The sequence below is a fragment of the Gracilinanus agilis genome, chromosome 5, assembly GCF_016433145.1.
Source record: "Gracilinanus agilis isolate LMUSP501 chromosome 5, AgileGrace, whole genome shotgun sequence".
Lineage (NCBI taxonomy): Eukaryota > Metazoa > Chordata > Mammalia > Didelphimorphia > Didelphidae > Gracilinanus > Gracilinanus agilis.
In genome coordinates, this window is record NC_058134.1 from 54905380 (window position 1) to 54923534 (window position 18155).

Genomic DNA, 18155 nt, shown 5'->3' on the forward strand with positions numbered 1-18155 from the left:
TATGAAAAATGGTGCCCTTTAAAGAAAGAGGGGAAGTTCCAGGGATGGATCATTATGATCGAATGAGATAACATCATAAACATGTTGTAATCCTTATAAGATTAATGTTGTTGACTTTTTCTATTTATGCTACTCATTACATAAGACTGTGCTGAGGAAAGGGCTTGTAAATGCTAAAAGGCCATGTGAATGTCAGCTGTGATAAATATAATAAAGTTCAGGGCTGTTCAGAGAGTTCAGAGTTCAGTCATTCTGAGAAGCCAAAGAAAGAAAATTTGCTTGGGGTACTAGGGAGGAGGTGGAATTTGAACTCGATCCTTGAAAAGTGCCTAGGAGTTGGCAGTCAGAAGGGGAATGAGCATGTCAGGGAGGGGCAGCACAGAGCAAAGGGGTAGAAGTCTGACAGTGAGTGTGAGTGTGGATCCCTGTGGATAAGTGATCCATATGGGACAAAGCTGGAGATTTATAAAATCCACTTAGAAATGTCGAATCAGAACGATGGCAGAAGTCAAAAAGACGAGTGTTGTTCAGTTATTTCCCACTCTTGTGATCCCATCTGAAGTTTCCTAGGCAAAGGTACTGGAGTAGTTTACTATTGCCTTCTCCAGTTCATTTTGCAGATAGAATGTAAGGCAAATAGGGTTGCAACTTGCCCATGGTTAGCCCATTAGTAAGTTTCTGAGGCCAGATTTGAACTCAGGAAGATCAGGCTTCCAAACTCTATGTACTATGGCACCACCTAACCATTTAAAAATAAACTTGACTACAAGTCAAGTTTAAAATTTGTTTTGAAAGTTGGAGAAGATCCCTGTTAAAGAGGTAGAAACAATAGCCAGGAGGTGTGGTGCAAAATGACTTTTGATTTTCTTGGGGCCATTGTAACTAGAAAATTACATTTGAATCTCTCCATGAGATTTAAGCAGAGAGACTAGAAGAAAGGAGATAGCGTAAGACATGACTTAAACGTGCCATGTTCACTCCCACCCTATAATGATATCATATCAGTGAGCAGGTTTTCATTTGAAGAGACTCTGAAGAGATAACAGGATATAATTCAAAGATACTTGCTATATTTTAATTTTCTTAATTAGTAATTAAAGTAAAAAATTAAGTACTAGGTAGACTAAATCAGAGAAAAATAATTAAATGAAGGCAGGGGAAGTTAACCATAAAGAAAAGATAAGGGAGATTTTTGGAAAGGGGATATTATATTATTGTAGGAAATTAATAAATATCCCACCACATCATGGGATAGGTTTAGAGTTGGGGGCAGGAGGACCTTAGAACTCAGCTCCTCCAACCCCCTACTAATAGGGGCATAAAGGCATTAAGTAACTTGTTCAAGCAAACAGGGTTAAGTGACTTGCACGGGGTCAACTAGCTAATAAGTGTTTGAGGCCAGATTTGAACTCAGGAAGTCAGGAAGGATAGGGCTGGCATTCTATCCACTGGGCCACTAAGTTGTCTCGAAAGGACATAATTCAGTACAATTTTTTTCCTGCAAACACTGACAGAAAAATGAAATAACTAATTTGCTTTCTGGTCTTTGTTTCAAAGATTTTAGTATTCAGGAGATTTCAATTCTAGAAAAATAATAGCAGCACCAATCTTTATATATATACATTGTGCTTAACCTTCAAAGGGGGGGTTGCTATTGCTTAAAGAATTTTAAATCACTTTGAATTAAAGTGTCATTTAGTTTAGTTTTGTTCTGTTAGAGTACAGTTGGGTAATTAATCAATCAATCTTAAATAATTGGTGCCCCTTGTCAAAGTTTAAGAGTTTGCAAAGCCTTCTTTACATTATCTCAAGTGAACTGTTTAACCCTGTGAGGAAGATGCGAGGGCAGGGGAGCTTATTCCCATTTTACAGATGTGGAAGATGAGGCCCCCAAAACTTAAGGGACATGTTCAGGCCAGACAACTGTTATGTATCCAAGGCAAGATTTGAACCTAGGACTTCCCATCATCTATTCTTGCATGTTAGCTACATTCCTCTTTATAATCATCCAGGGAAAGCTTCTAGAGAGAGAGTTCTTAACCTCAAATTCCACAAATTTAGATTTATTTATTCTCACATTTTAATAACTGTATTTCAGTAAAAGTAGTTTCATTTGTAACCCTATATACTTATTTGAAACATTTTTTTTAAAAAACATTTTTTTTTTCTGAAAAGGGAATTCAAAGGCTTTAGTAGATTGTCAGTGTCAATGACATAAAAAAGGCTGAGTCCTTGCAAGTCTAGACCTTTGCATCTAGTTGCCCTGGTCAAAATTCATAGTACATCTGTAGTGGAACAAAAACTTAAATGTTAAAATTAATATACATATATATATATACATACATACATACATGTATTTTAAGATGTATTCATTAGGGCAACTGGATAGCTCAGTGGATTGAGAACCAGGCTTAGAGACAGGAGGTCCTATGTTCAAACCTGGCCTCAGACACTTGTAGCTGTGGGATCCTGGACAAGTCACTTGACCCCCATTGCCTACCCTTACCACTCTTCTGCCTTGGAGCCAATACACAGTATTGATTCTAAGACGGAAGGTAGGGGCTTAAGGGGGGGGGGGGGAAGATGTATTCATTAAATATTTCCTGTGCTCTAAGGCTCAGGAAATATTTCAGCTTTTCTCTTCACCCTTTGGCCAAGTAGGACACTCCACCAAGAGCATAGTTGTATCTGGCCTTTTATTACCTCATTGTATTTTATTTTAAATACCAATCCTTAATAAACTGGAGCCTTCAAACCAAAGTACCTGCTGAGCCGTGAGGCTGATTGGCTGGGCTTAGCAGGGTGTGGACAGCTCGTCCCAGGGTCAGGAGTTTTCCCATCGGAAGCTCGGGCTCATTCGCCCAGTCTCTATCAAAGGCTCATCTCCTAGACTGTACAGCGATAAGTCGCTAGTGCAGGCTTTTGCTCCGCTTCTGCTTCCGACATCGAAATCCCCTCAGCAGACTGGAGGGACCCCAAGTGAGTGCATGGCACAGGGATGGGCAGTTGGAGGGCCTGGGAACTGATGGATGGATGGATGTGATTGGAAGGAGAGTCCAGGCAGCCCCTCCAGTCCCTTGGTTTTAAAGGAGCAGGCAGAGAGGGTAGCAGCAGCAGCCGCCGCAGCGTGGTGCTCTCAGAGCTCTCTCTGCCTCTGGAGTCATTAGAGAAACATCTGTCATGGGGCTGTGCCCAGGCAGAGCGCACAGGCTGGGGAGGAGTCCTACGCCTGTGCCCCGGAGCGGTGCGTTCTGCAAGGCGAGATGCTGCTTTCTCGGGGACGGGGTACACCCAAAGCCCCCTGGAAAAGTCAGACAGACTAGGAAGAGGAAGGAAAAAAGGAGGAGCCACCACCCGCGCTTTGGCTGACATCAGAGGGTGGCGGGGAGGAAGGTGAAGCCGGGGTGAACAAAGTTCAAAGTTTCCGCTCTGCTAGCTGTGGTTCAGAGGGGAAGGGTGAAGTCGGGACATCCGAGGCTTCTAGTGTTTACAGTGGCGGAGCTCGCTTCACAGGTGAGCAAAAAGGCCCAGGGGTGCCCAAGGTTGAGCGCTCCTTCTCCCGCCCCTCTTCGAGACCTCCTGGACGCTGCGAATGTAGGATAGCGCTGGCCTGGGGGATCAGCTCTGGGTTCTAGTCCCAACCCACCTTCTGAAGAGTTGGGTGGAGTTGAGCAACCAGAAGGCTTTGGACTCCATCTCTCTGGCCCCTTCTCACTGACAGACAGCGATTCACTTAGAAGACCGGAGCCAAGACAGTGAGTGGCCCCAGTGAGGGAGTGAGAATGAGTGAATGAGGCGCGCAGCAGTTTCCATTATACTCCCTCCCTGTTGGGGCAGAGGCAGCTTTTCCGTCCAGATCCAGCTACCCATCAGTCCAGCCTTTCTTTGTGCCCAAAGACGAATCGGTCTTAATCCATTTTCTCGCTGTATTTTCTTTTCAGGTTGAGATGGATTGGAAAGAAGATAGCAATGGAATGGCGAGAAGCCCCGCAGAAGAGAGGACGGACTCGCCATCAGACAGCAAAAGGTTGTCTTTCTTTCTTTCTTTCTTTCTTTCTTTCTTTCTTTCTTTCTTTCTTTCTTTCTTTTTTTATTCTTACGGTAAACTTGTCCGAAAAGAAGAAAACAACAGCAACGAAGTAATTGACGTCTACATCCTAGCAATGAATATAGTGGTTGGGTTAAAAACAAAAAACAAAACCAAAACCATAATATCCTGTGTGTGGGAAGAGGTTCATATAAGATGATCGCGATTGAGAACAAGCTCACGCATCTTTGAATACTTGTTAGCACACTTAACTTTCTCTTCAGTACTTTAGAAGTGAACTTGTAGTTTACTGTCTGATCAGGAACGAAAAGGCGGGGTCCCAGCTCCCTTACATTAAAATCTGTTAATGAAAGCATATAACGAAGGGGAAATGCTAGTTTGCTATTTTTGACTAGATGTTAATATTCTTGATTTCTTGATTTCTGCGGAAGAATTCCTTTAAGGAAAAAAGTGAGAAAACCGAGAACTTCTTTTTTGGTGCTTTTAAAGCCAGACAGCTGAAATGAAAGACCAGAAAGAGGCAGGACATGAGAGGATCTTTTGAGGGAATTCTGAAAGTTTGCTAAGTAATAATAACAATAATCATTCTATAAAATAGAATAAAGGATAGAGTATAAAGGGAAAAAGTAAATTTGAGAATGTGTAAAGGTAAAGACAAAACTCTAATGCAATTTTTTCCCTTTGTGAATGATTTACTGACCAATGTTATATTTTCCAATGATTTTTTACTAAATTAATGAACTTGAAATGTATTTGAAACATATCTGTATGGTGGTAAACCCATTTGGACATGGTGATATGATATGTGACATCCAGCTTTTAAGTAGGATTTGTGGGAAGTTTTCTTTGGAAAAGGATATAATAAAAATACTGGGAATGCTGGATGTTTGTTTTTAAATAAGCAAATTAGAAACAACTTTCTGGCATTGACTGCAGGCAAAGAAACAAATGGTTTCTAATTTAATTAAAGAATAAATGTAATTTTCTTTCATAACCAGCCTGCTTAGATAATTAAGTTTTGACTCACTGTTGAAGTAAAAGTTGAAACTATATATTCCCTTTTCCATGCATGTAAAATAATCAATGCTTTCCCTGGTTCTATTTTTCCAGCAAAAAAAGTAAGAAAAAAGAAAAGCAGCCAACTGTCAGTGCATTAACAATGGTGAGCTATTGGTCTTTTTGTGATTCAAAATTGGAAACAAACTTCCAAACAGATTTTCTTCTTTGCATGCTTATGCTTCTCATGCTTATGCTCATTTCGATAAAGATAGTATTGCATTAAGGAGAGTTTATAAGTACAGAAATGGAAAGGAAAGGAAGCTTTTTGAGATAAGAGGCACTTCCTCTTATTGTCTTTGTATCCCCCAAATCTAGCACTGTGCCTGGTACATATATAGGAAGTGGTGAATAAAAACTTGTCTAATTGTATTGATTTAATTTAACTTCTCATAAAATGTATAAGAATTATAGAATATAGTATAGTTGGCCAAAAGCATAGCCATCGCTAACAACTATATAGCCTTCTAAATTTCCTTACATATTATCTCATTTGATCAAGTTATCTCAACAAGTTTTTTTAAGTACCTACTATGTGCCAGATATTTTACTCTTCTGAGGATACAAAGAAAAACAAAAACAGTCCCTACCAACAAGTTCATAATCGGATGGGAGAGACAGTATGCCAACATCTCTGTGTGAATAAAATGCACACAGAATAAATTGGAGATGATCTCAAGGGGAAGCACTAAAATTAAGGGGTCCTTGGGAATGCTTTTTTTTTAATGTAGGATTTTAGGGGTGCAGCTGGGTAGCTCAGTGGATTGAGAGCCAGGCCTAGAGACGGGAGGTCCTAGGTTCAAATCCGGCCTCAGACACTTCCCAGCTGTGTGACCCTGGGCAAGTCACTTGACCCCCATTGCCTAGCCCTTACCACTCTTCCACCTATGAGTCAATGCACAGAAGTTAAGGGTTTAAAAAAAAATAAATGTAGGATTTTAGTTGGTATTTGAAGAAAGTTTTGAAGAATCTTCAGATTTCAAGAAATTCAAAGAAAGCTAAGGGACAGAAAAAAAGGAGGAGGGATAGAGTTCTAGGCACAGGGGACAGTCAGTAAAATTGCAGTAAGGTTGGGATATAGAATGTCTTTATCAAGAGTGTCAAGGTGGCCAGTATCACTGGATCATAGAGTGTGTGGAGTGGAGTAAGGTTCAAGACTGGAAAGGTAGAAAGGGGCCAAATTATGGAGAATTTTAAAAGCCAAACAAAGGATTTTCATATGTAATCTTAGAAGTAAAGGGGGCCACCGGCTCATTGAGATAATTGAGCAAGGAGGAGACATGATTTTCACAACTCATTGAGCTGTTTTGGTGATAAAAGGTGGCATTATTATCTCTAAGTCCAGCACTCTATTTCATCAACTGATTACTTGTGACTCAGTTAGCTCTGCTTTCATTCCTAATTCTGTGCATTAATCATCATCTCAGCTCTGCTACTTACCTCATATGTGGGCCTTCATCCCTCTTGGCCGTATCTTTCTCATTAGTAAGATGTCAGTTAGATTAGAATGACCCCCATTTTCTTTTCTAGTGCTAGGTCTATGACCCTCAGGTGGATCTATCCAAGGAAGGGACCAGGGGAAAAAGAAAGAAGGCTCAAAACTGTTAAACAAAAAGGAAAACCCTAAAACCACTCTTTCTTTATTAGATTCCTTCTTTCTTTGCTAGGTTAGAATCTTAGTCCTTCTTATTTGTATTAATAAAAATAATAATTATCCACTGTTTGGAATTACCCACTGTTTGGCCAAGAATATCTATAGTTTACAAAGAACAAGTGACTTGCCCAGAGTGACGCAGCTAGGAAGTGTCTGAGGACAGATTTGAACCTAGGACCTCCTGTCTTTAGGCCTGACTCTCAAGCCACTGAGCCACTCAGCTGCCACCCAACTGCCCCCCTGACTGCTCTGTACTTCTGTCACTCCTGAATTCATGGGTAGATAACAGTATAAAATCATTTTTCTGTTTCACTCTAGGAAATTCCCAAGTTATATTTCTGGGATTATTAATTTCAGTTTTTATATAAGAAGTCTTTTTGCTATTTAAAAAACTGTTAAAAAATTTTAAGGAAGCTGAATTTATTTCTTTTATGTTACACGTGGCATAAAATAGAAAGAAAACTCAGGGGTTTTATGGACTCTATAATACAGCCTATTTTAATTATTTGTACAATAAATAGTAACTATTTATAAATCTGTCCTCCCACAGCTCTCCCCAAATTGAATAATAGCAGGAAAAAAAAACCCAAAATAAAATTCTCATCATAAACATGAATAGTTCAGCAAAACAAATTCCCACATAGTCCATGCTCCAATATGTATGTGTTTCTCTGAATTTTAAGTTCATCATGTTTCATTTTCCATCTTCTAGATTTGTGGTTTATCATTGTACTGATTGAGTTCTAAAGTCTTTCAAATAATTACTATTGTACAAATTATTCCCTTAGTTCTCTTAATTTCACTCTGCATTAAGTTTGTAAAAGTTCTTCCTAATTTCCTCAGAAATTCTTTATTTTATCATTTTGTGGCACAATAAAGTTATATTTCTTTACCATGATTTGTTCAACCATTCTCCAATAAGGGAACACTCTTGGTTTCCAGTTTGGGAATGTTATAAAAAGGAACTACTGTAAATATTTTTGGACACAGAGATCTTTTTTCCAGGTAGGAAACCTTTCAGACGGTATAGGTCTAGTAGTGGTGAAGAGAAATCATAGGATATGCACAGTTTACTAATTTGGGGGACATAGTTCCAAATTGTTTTCCAGAATGGCTGGAACAATTCATAACTCTACCAAGTGCACTAACGTGCCTGGTTTCCCACAACCCTTCAAACAACTGTCATTTCCTTCTTTTGTTATCTTTGCCAATCTGATGGATTCAAAGTTGTTTTAACTTATCTCTAATTATTAATGATTTAGAGTGTATTTTTTTCAGATAGTAGTTGATAACTTGAATTTCTTCTCAGAAGCTTACCTGTTTATGTCTTTTGACCAATAAATAGTAGCAATCAACATGTAAAACTCAAATAAATTTGAAAAGCATCATAAAGCAAAGGTAATGTAGGGTTGGAAAGACGCAGATCATTTCAGGCAATCCCCTATAAACCTTTGGAAAGGAAATAGTCCTGAGGTCATTGCTTTTATTTGTTTTTTTTTTAACTGAATAGTGTATGTAGAACTTTGTGAAAACTTGCATACAAAACATAAAAGCTTATTAAGGAAGTTGTTTGGATGGAAGGCTGTTTTCCCCGTGCTATTAGTATATATGTATAGAATATATGACAAAAGGTCAAAATAACCTTATTTTTCATAACTAACTCAACATGGTTGTTGGATTTTTTTCTACCTGGAAAATAAGTGAAGGTGGTAAGTTAGTAAAAAAGAAGAAAATTGATTTTCTCCCCTAGCTTTGAAATTCTCTGGAGAATATTTAAATTTTCCCTTCAGAAAGACAATTACAAAATAAGATGTGACACAAAATAGATACATTTTGGTTAGATTGCCAACTTCAAAGTGTCACATTTCTGTAATAGTTAAGGAATGATAAGAATAATAATAGCTAGAGTTTATGTAGTGCTTTAAGATTTGTGAATTGCTTTACAAATAATATTTCATCTTATTCTCACAACAGTCCTGGGAAGTAAGTGCTATATTATCCCCATCTGAAAGATGAGAAAACTGAGGTAGTTTAACTGAGGTTAAATAGGGTCATGTGATGAAGTAGCTATCTGTCACCAGATTTAAGCTCAGGATTTTCATATTTCAGATTGTTTTCTTTCCTGAGTGTCATCTTACTACCTCGTAGAAAGTAATATTTTGGAGTTTTTTTGTAAGTCACAAACAATCTATATATAATAAGTAGCTATGTCTTACCTAGATTTTGTATGCTTGATATTATAATGTACTTTAAAATGGCTATATTGGTATTACATCTTCTTCTACCATATTAATAATGATCATGCTTTTACTGAATAACTGGGGTATGCATAGGACGATTATACATTTACTGAGTGCTCAGGGCATACGTGTAATGATAGACTTGGTGGTGGTGTTAGATACTATCTCACTTCATCAGGGCCTTCAAGATCTTTAAAGGGCTATTCTTTAGAATCTTAGGGCTATTCTAATTGAATTAATTATTCTAATTGAAGAAATGGTGATTGTACCCAATGTTCAATTGGATCTCTGATCTCATTCATGTGGGCATTCCTTCTAGTGATGCAAATCTTATTCCAAGGAGGTAACATGGTATGGTAGAAAGAGTAATGGCTTTGAGGTTAAAGATCCTGATTTCAAATCCTGCCTCCATCATTACCTATATGGTTAGGGACAAGTCAGTTAGTCCTATGGACCCCCTAAAGTTTCCTTGTCTGTGAAATGAGATGATTAGCCTAGATGGCCTCTAGCATCCTTTTGTAACACTCAGAATTGTAACCAATAAATAAGATGTGGCCATTGTTTATTATTAGGGGCATGTGATGTATTAACAATGGATAGGTCAATCTCCAATATCTCTGTGTGAAAAATACCATGAACAGGAAGCTGCAGAGCCTTTTTAACATAATTGTTTCTTCTTTCTGAATGACCTGACAGTACAACATTTGGATCTTCCCTGACAGTCCCAATTGATAGATATTTTTAAAGAGGAGGTAGAATTAGAGATCTCAGCTCCTCTCTCATTAGAGATCACTCCTCAGGTGGGAGGGTTCCTACTGCTTCACTAAGCTTGGGAAATGTCATGGACTTCCTTGGTATTGCAAATGCCTTCATGAGGGTAGATTCTTTGTTTATAGAGAAAGAAAGAGTAGAGGTATCCATGTGCCTTTAATAAATGACAAAGGTTACATTCCTTTACAAATTATGAGATTACATTTGTGATTGCATCAAAAAAGTAAAGCATAAAACCCAATTTCAAATCTAGTGTCAGGTACCTACTCAGTCACACTATCCTGTTTAACTTCTGTCTGCCTCAGTTTTCTCATCCATAAGATGAGGATAATATAGCATCTTCCTCCTAGGGGTGTTGCAAGGATTAAATAAAGTAATTTTTGTAAAGGAGTGATTTTAATAAAAGATTTGTAATTGTAATCTTGTGATAAAATACAACAAATTTATAGATTCTTTTACAAAATGAGCAATTACATTACCTTGAAAACTGAACCTTCAGAAACTGGGGTTTGAGAAAATGAATATTCACACATAAAAGTATTGCTAATAAATAACAAGTTAACAGTAATTTTCCTCATTCTTAAGAATAAATATTCTCACCTTCCAGCTCTAAATTTATGATCCCTTAATATGTATTCATCCTGTGTGATTTCTTTTTTAGTTTTATCTTTATTTTATTTTAATAACAAATTTACACGTTTTTCCAATTCATATGATTCATGTTGTCTCCCTCCCTTCTTCCCTAACTCTTCCCAGAGTTGACAAGCAATTCAATCTGGATTGTACATGTATTATCTTACTCAAAACATAGTTCCATATTATTCATTTTTGTAAGTGAATAATCTTATACCAAATGAAGAAGTGACAAATCATATGTTTTCATTTGCATTTCTACTCCAACAATTCTTTTTCTGGAGGTGGATAGCATTCTTTTTTCATAAGTACCTCAGAATTGTCCCTCATCATTGTATTGCTGTTAGTAGCAAAGTCTGTCATGTTTGATTGTCCCACAATATTTCAGTTACTATGTATAATGCTCTCCTGGTTCTGCTTATTTCACTCTCTATCAGTTCATGTAGGTCTTTACAGTTCTCTCTGAAGTCATCCTGTTTATCATTCCTTATAGCACAATAGTATTCCATCACTGTCATATACCACATTTTGTTCAGCCATTCCCCAATTAAGGGACATCCCTTTAGTTTCTAATTTGTCCAGGATGGTCGAATCAATTCACAACTCCAACAGCAATGTATTAGTGTCCCAGTTTTACCACATCCCCTCCAACATTTATTATTTTCCTTTACAGTTGTATTGGACAGTCTGATAGGTGTGAGGTAGTACTTCAGAGTTGTTTTAATTTGTATTTCTGCAATCAGGAGGGATTTAGAACTTTTTATGTGATTATAGATAGTTTTGATTTCTTTATCTGAAAACTGCCTATTCATATCCTTGACCACTTATCAACTGGGGAATGAGTTAGATTCTTATAAATTTGACTTCATTCATTATATATTTGAGAAATGAGGCCTTTTCAGAGAAATTTGTCACAAATTTTTTTCCAGTTTGTTGCTTCCCTTCTAATCATCCTGTGTTATTCTTGTCCATATCCTCCATCATCAACCTAACTAATATTGCTGAGCATTTTGCCTGTGGGTGATGGCCATAAGTATCTCTAGTTCTCATCATGTAGACAGCCCATATTTTTTCTTTGCTCATACATTTATTTTCTTCTTTGTGATTCCTCTCATCTGTTAAGTCAGAGTCAACTCACACCCACTCCCCAATTCTCTGTCCCCCTCTAGCTGGCATCTGTTTTTATTTCTTTGGAGAATATAGTACTCTGCAACTTGTAGGTGCACTGAAAAGCTGGTAGAATCATAGGTTTCAAAACAGGATGCTTTGGTTCAGAAAGAAACTTTATGTTAAAAACAAACAAACAAATAACTTTTGCAATTTCCTAAAGGCAGTACGCTTTTGTCCTCTTGTACAATTCTGAGCCTAACCTTATTTGCAGTGTCTGTCCAAAAGAGATATTCTGATGGTAGATTATTTTATATGCAGCTGACTGGAGGTAGCTAAGTAGCTCAGTGGATAGAGTACTGACCCTGGAGTCAGAGAGATCTGAATTCAAATCCAACCTCCAATATTACTAGCTGGTTACTTTAGTTAAGTCACTTAACCTCTGTTTGCCTTAATAGACTAGAGAAGGAAATGACAAACTCTTCTAGTATCTTTGCCAAGAAAACCTCATGAAAGGCTATGAAGAGCTGAATATAAGATGCGCCATTAGCATTCTTCATTCATTTGTCTTTTTCCCCATGTGAATATATGCCTAGATAGACCAAACTCAAACGGTTATAGGACTTATCCAGGAAGCTCTATAATGTTCTGATGCTTGATGCAACTAACATAAAGCATATGCAAACAGGAGCACTAAAGGATGCCCTTTAGTCTTCATCAATTCAGATGATGCCTTATTTTTAGCCATTTGATACAGTCTAATCTTCTGAGAAGAGATAGTTGGCAGGCACATTGCTTCTGTTTCCCTGTTAGCAATTTATGCCACTGTGTAGCCACATCTGGAAGGCTGGTGCTTAGCACAATACCTGAACAGAATATGTGCTTAATATGTATTTGATGAATCATTGGCTTGACTTGATTTGAATCTCTAAGGCAAAGGAAGTAAAAGTAGTGAACGGTTTCTTTCTCATTTCTTTTCTCCAGTGGTAGTAGATAAAATATTTACTTAGGTAAACGTTTGTATTTTCTGTTTGAGAACACTGTATCAAAAGCAGAATATTCAGAGGTAATATTGAGCCAGCCAGTCTGACTCTTTATTGACTGAGTAGTGTTACTCAGAGTTTGCCATCTAAATCTCCCTTGCCATGTAGACAGATGGGAAGAAAAGGGATGAAGATAAAGTTTGCAACTCACAAAACATACCTACAGAATGAAACAATGATTTCTTTTTAGTTTAAACAGTCTGTAAGCACAAATGGTTTCAGATTAGCTCCTGGTGCATCATGATTTTTAGACTATTTTCTGCTATTTCATAGATTTGGGTTTTTGTGACTTACTCTTATGAAGGTATCTACTTCCTTTAATGTCCTGTGCCTGAAATTCACATAGTTTCCAGTCCTTAAGGCAATATAACTTTAAATACTTATTTTGAGGCAGTTGAATAACAAGTAAAACTTAATTTTAAAAATGTCTTATTACATTTTAAGTATTTTTCTCATAATTAACTTAAAAAATAATCTGTGTTTAACCTAAATTTTTTTGTGTGTTGGCTTCTACCTGCTTGTTCCATTCATACTTTAGTCAGGTACTTCCCCAGGCTAATCTATTTTGGTGATAGGTTCATACCATACCAGGAAACACAAAAAAGTAGAACAATGTAAAGAGTTGCTATTGTATTTCTCTACAGTGGTGCCTTATGTTAATAGAGAAGGAAATGGCCAACTACTCCAGCACCCTTGCCAACAAGCCCATGGACAGTAAGGTCCTCAGGGTCATGAAGAGTAGGATACAACTGAATGACTGATCACCAACATTATTTCATATTGGTTATCAAGATTTTATGTTGGGGCTTTTGACTCCTTGCCACCCAATCTCCTTCCTTGAGTTTCTGATTTCCGAATAACAAGTTTATCTCACAAAATCTTGGACCTACTGTTTAAATAGACCTTCTTTAAATTTCTTTGTCCTGGAACCTGTTGCTTTCTATATCAAAGCATAACAGCCACCTGATTTTGGTATTATAAAGTTTCAGATATCACCCTTAGTTCCACAGCAAACTATTCTACTCTCCTGGTTTTTCCCTATCTTTGATCTTTTTAAAGCTATTTAAGATGAATCCATCCAAGAAAAGATGCAAATTATTTCTTAAATCTTCCCACTCAGTTCATAATCCTATTTTCCATTCTTCCCTTTTTTTCCTTTCTTCCATTCCTGCCCTTTTTCCTTCTTTTTTTTTCTGCCTTCCTTAATTTTTTAGGCTTTTCTATAACAAGGAGAGATTATGGAGACATAAATGATATATACATAATGTAGAACTCCATTTATGATAAGGAAAAGATCATTCTAACAACCATATTAAAATTATCTATTTGTTTGTTACATTAAATATCTAGTTAATTCCCTTCCTTCCGCCCTCCCCTCTTCCCATTAGAAAAGGAATCCTTTGACAAAAAGATATATCTCGATCATATTTTAATGCTCTTTTTCCTTTTTAAATCAATGTCTATATTAAAAATGTTTCTTTAATGAGTTTTGCCATTTTATAGCTTGTTAGATGTCTAGAATAATCGATGTCTTTCTTAGGAAAAAAACTTCCCTCCTTTGAACCTCTAAAAAAATGAATAGTGTTTGTACTTTTTAAGGCAATATCACCTCAAAAAAGAGCTTTGAATCTGTTTCACAAGGTTTATGAGACATATTGCTGATATGATCATTTTAAATCCTGTTTTTCTCTTCCTGTGCATTTTCCCATTCAAGCCCTCTGAGAAAAGATGAGTAAGTTAAACTTGAAGCTTAGATTCAAAATTCAAAGGGGCTATGCAAAAACTTACACTTTGTAATTATGCTAATTAATTTTCCTATTTTATATGTTCCACCCCTCTCCACCAGTTTCGCTTTTCTGATGGGCTGGATAGATTGTACATGGTGCTAGGAACAGCTGCAGCCATTATTCATGGAGCAGGACTCCCTCTTATGATGCTAGTGTTTGGGGACATGACGGATAGTTTTGCAGCTCTAGGAAATTCGAGTTTCCCTTCCATGAACATGACAAATATAAGTAAGTATCACATCATTTCAAGTTGGCAATATTATTATTGTTTTACTTGCAAAATTACTGTAATAATTATAACATTTACATTTCATTTAAGATTTTCAGAGTACTTTACAAATATTATTTCATTTTATCCTCATCACAACCCCAACAAGGTAGGAGCAATTATTATAATGATTTTACACATAAGGAAACTGAGGCAGACAGAAGTTGAGTTGCCAGGGGTCATGCAACTCGGAAGTGTCTGAGACTAGTCTTTCTAACTGTAATCTAGTATTTTAGGCATTATATCACCTAATTTCAAAATAAACCAGCCAAGTGTTTATTGAGCATTGCGCCATGAAAACTACTGAATTAGAAGACATGAATCTTCTCCTTGAACAACTTCAAATGTACTTGAAAGACCAAGATTAACAATGTATGTATGGTATCCGGCTAGTTGCTTAGGCCTCACTTTACTCATATTTAAAATTAAGGGTTTGGGCTGGATGGTCTCTAAAATTCCTTCTGCTTCTAGCTACATCTCTGACTTTAAAAGAGTAATGAAAGAAAGTATATGACTGAGTAATAAAGGGCGTGTTATAGTTGATCACAATTGCAGGAGACATTGGAGATGAAGAATTGCTTAATGAGCAGGCCAGGATTTGGCCTGGAAAAGAATAGAAAAGAAGGCATTATAGGCAATATGAGCAACATGGAGGCAGGAACAAGTATGGTGTATTTGTGGGAAAGAGGGAAACCAGCCTTATCACAATGAAAAGAATAATGAAAAGTAAGATTCTATGAGCAAAGTGGGTCAGATTATGGAAGGTTTTGAAAGATGGATCAAGGGGTTTAGATTTAACAGAAACAAAAGGGAATTGTTGAAGGTCTTTAAGAAGAGGAGTGACATAATGAAGGTCATGTTATTAAAATTAGTCTGTTAACATGATGCATTAAGGATGCTCAGTTTAATATGGATTAGAGTATACGAAATGGAAGATTTCTGCTAATGAGCTATGAAGTGATGAGGGACTGGATGGGGAGTCAGGGAGAGGAAAGGTGGAAATGGAAAGGAAGAGGAAAATATATTAATACATTCAAAATCTGGGATTCGGTTAGTGTGGTCCAGGAGGGAGGGCTGCTATCTCTAGAACTCTACCTATAATTTAGTAGATAAATCCTATGGAATTGCCTGAGACACTTAGATGTTTAATGATTTGCCCAGGAGGAGGTCACATAGGGGAGGAAGGTAAAACATTAATGGATTAAAAAAAGAAGTAAATAAGTTATGGGGCCTGACTGAAAATAGGAATAAAGGGATGAAACATAGCCAACGCTGAGAATTTTGAGCATTGGTACTTTGAAAAGATGGCAGTGCTATTGATAGAGACTGAAATTGTAGGAAATAGAGCTAACCAGGCCAGGACCCAGGATGACAATCACCTAATGGAGAACTAGAACGCAAAAGAGGTGGTCTACCTTTCTCCAACTAGATCTTTACCTTCCCCCTAAAGGATCAAAGTGCCAGTCAGTCAGTGAGCATTTATTTATTTTTTTATACCCTGCATTTCCTTAATTTTAAATTAGCTGTCTTTATCAGTTCTTTTTCCATTTCCATGTAATGAACAAGGCCAATACATTTGTTACAATGAAATTTCCATTATCATCCTTTAGATTATTTTTAATAAAGAGCATTGACACTTGTCACAAGAGCATAAAAGTACTAGTAAGCATTTATTAAGCCCTTTCTCTGTGCTGGGCCCTGTGCTAATTGCTGGGATATAAAGAAATACAAAAACAGAGTCTCTTCCCTCCAGGAGATCTTCCACATTCTAATGGGGAGACAAATGGCAAATAACTATGTTTGTACAAAACACGTAGACTGTAAATGAAAGGTAGTCTTCGATGCAAGGCACAGGTAGTGGGGGAGGATGGGAAGGAAAGACGTCTTAAGAAGATGGGGTTTGAGTGGGGTTTGAAGAAAGGCAGAAACACCAAGAAGTAAAGATGAGGAAGGAGAAAAACCCAGGCATGTGGGACAACCAGAGAAGAAACAGAGAGTCAAGAGATAGAGTGTATTGTGTGAGGAATAGCAAATGAGGCAGTGTAGCTGGATCATAGAATATGAGAATAGAGTAACATACTGTATAAGAAGTCTAGGATGATAGGAAGTGGTTAGACTGTAGAGACATTTAAATACCAAGGAGGAGATTTTATATTTGACCTTAGAGGTAATATGGGGTCCTTGAATTAGGTATGTGACATGATCAGACCTTTATTTTAAGAAGTTCACTTTGGAAGTCAAGTGGAGAATGGATTAGAATGGGGAGAGATTTGAGTTAGGGAGACCAATCAGAAGACTATTGCAATAGCCCAGGCATAAGGCATTGAGGGCCTCCACTAGGACAATAGCTATTTATGTCTAGGAAAGGGAACATACACAAAAAAAAATATTGTGAAGTATCTGAGCAGAAGTCAAGAGAGAGCAATCAGTTCCTGCTTGGATTTATTTAACTTTCTCTCCACCCCCTGACTGACACATCACGCTTCAGGAGCTAGTGTTGCCCTTCCTCCTTCACTAAAGCCTCCCAGGGGACATTTGCCCTCCCTTGTTGTCCCCTACCTTAATTGATGGCTTTCCCACTAACCCCAGTGGGGCACCAGAGTTTAGATTTTTATTCTTGGGATCAAGGTCCCCTTAACAACTTCCTTCACACAATCTAGAAGTTAAGAATGACATAGAAATTGTGAGCCTGGGTAATGAGTTAACTGGTAGTGAAATCAATAGTGATAGGAAAATTAGGAAGAGGGGAGGACTTTTTTTAACAGAAAAATTTTTAATTAATTGATTTAGAATATTTTTTCATGGTTACATGATTCTTGTTCTTTCCCTCCCCTCCTCTGCCCCCCATAGCCAATGAGCAATTCCATGGGTTTTACACGTGACATTGATCAAGACCTATTTCCATATTATTAACATTTGCATTAGGGTGATCACTTAGAGTCTACATCCCCAATCATATCCCCATCGATCCATGTGATCAAGCAGTTGTTTACCTTCTGTGTTTCTACTGCCACAGTTCTTTCTCTGGATGTGGATAGCATCTTTCTCATAAGTACCTCAGAATTGTCCTGGGTTGTTGCATTGCTGCTAGTCAGTCTCTGTGTACAATGTTCTCCTGGTTCTGCTCCTTTCACTTTGCATCTATTCCTGGAGGTCATTCCAGTTCACATGGAATTTCTCCAGTTCATTTCATTATAAGGGAGAGGATTTGAAAGAGAATGATAATGAATCTGTTTTGGACATGAGGAATTTGAAATGCCTACATGGTATTCATTCTGAAATATTTAAAAAGAACTTGGTAATGTGAGACTGGAGCATAGAGAGGCTGGGGCCAGAAGATAATTCTGCCTGAGATGATAGTTGAGCCCATGGGTGCTCATGAGATCACCAAGAGGTAAGATAGAGGGAGAAGGAAAAGAACTCCCAGAACAGACCTTTAGGGGATATCTAGGATCAGTGGGTATGAACTGGATGAAGAACTAGACTGAGAAGAAATGATCACCCAAGTAGGAGAAGAACCAGACAGCTATAACATGAAATAAAAAAAG

General features: G+C 37.4%; 1 protein-coding gene across 1 annotated transcript in view; it reads left to right on the forward strand.

Annotated features, from left to right (window-relative positions):
* The first annotated feature begins 2876 nt into the window (after positions 1 to 2876).
* The window catches only part of LOC123249803 (ATP-dependent translocase ABCB1-like), a 107192-nt gene continuing 91913 nt past the window's right edge, over positions 2877 to 18155 (forward strand). The window contains exons 1-4 of the mRNA XM_044678917.1: positions 2877 to 2979; positions 3942 to 4027; positions 5159 to 5210; positions 14399 to 14567. Coding sequence (XP_044534852.1) covers positions 3948 to 4027; positions 5159 to 5210; positions 14399 to 14567 — 301 coding nt within the window. The 5' untranslated portion in view covers positions 2877 to 2979; positions 3942 to 3947. The remainder of the gene's footprint in view (positions 2980 to 3941; positions 4028 to 5158; positions 5211 to 14398; positions 14568 to 18155) is intronic.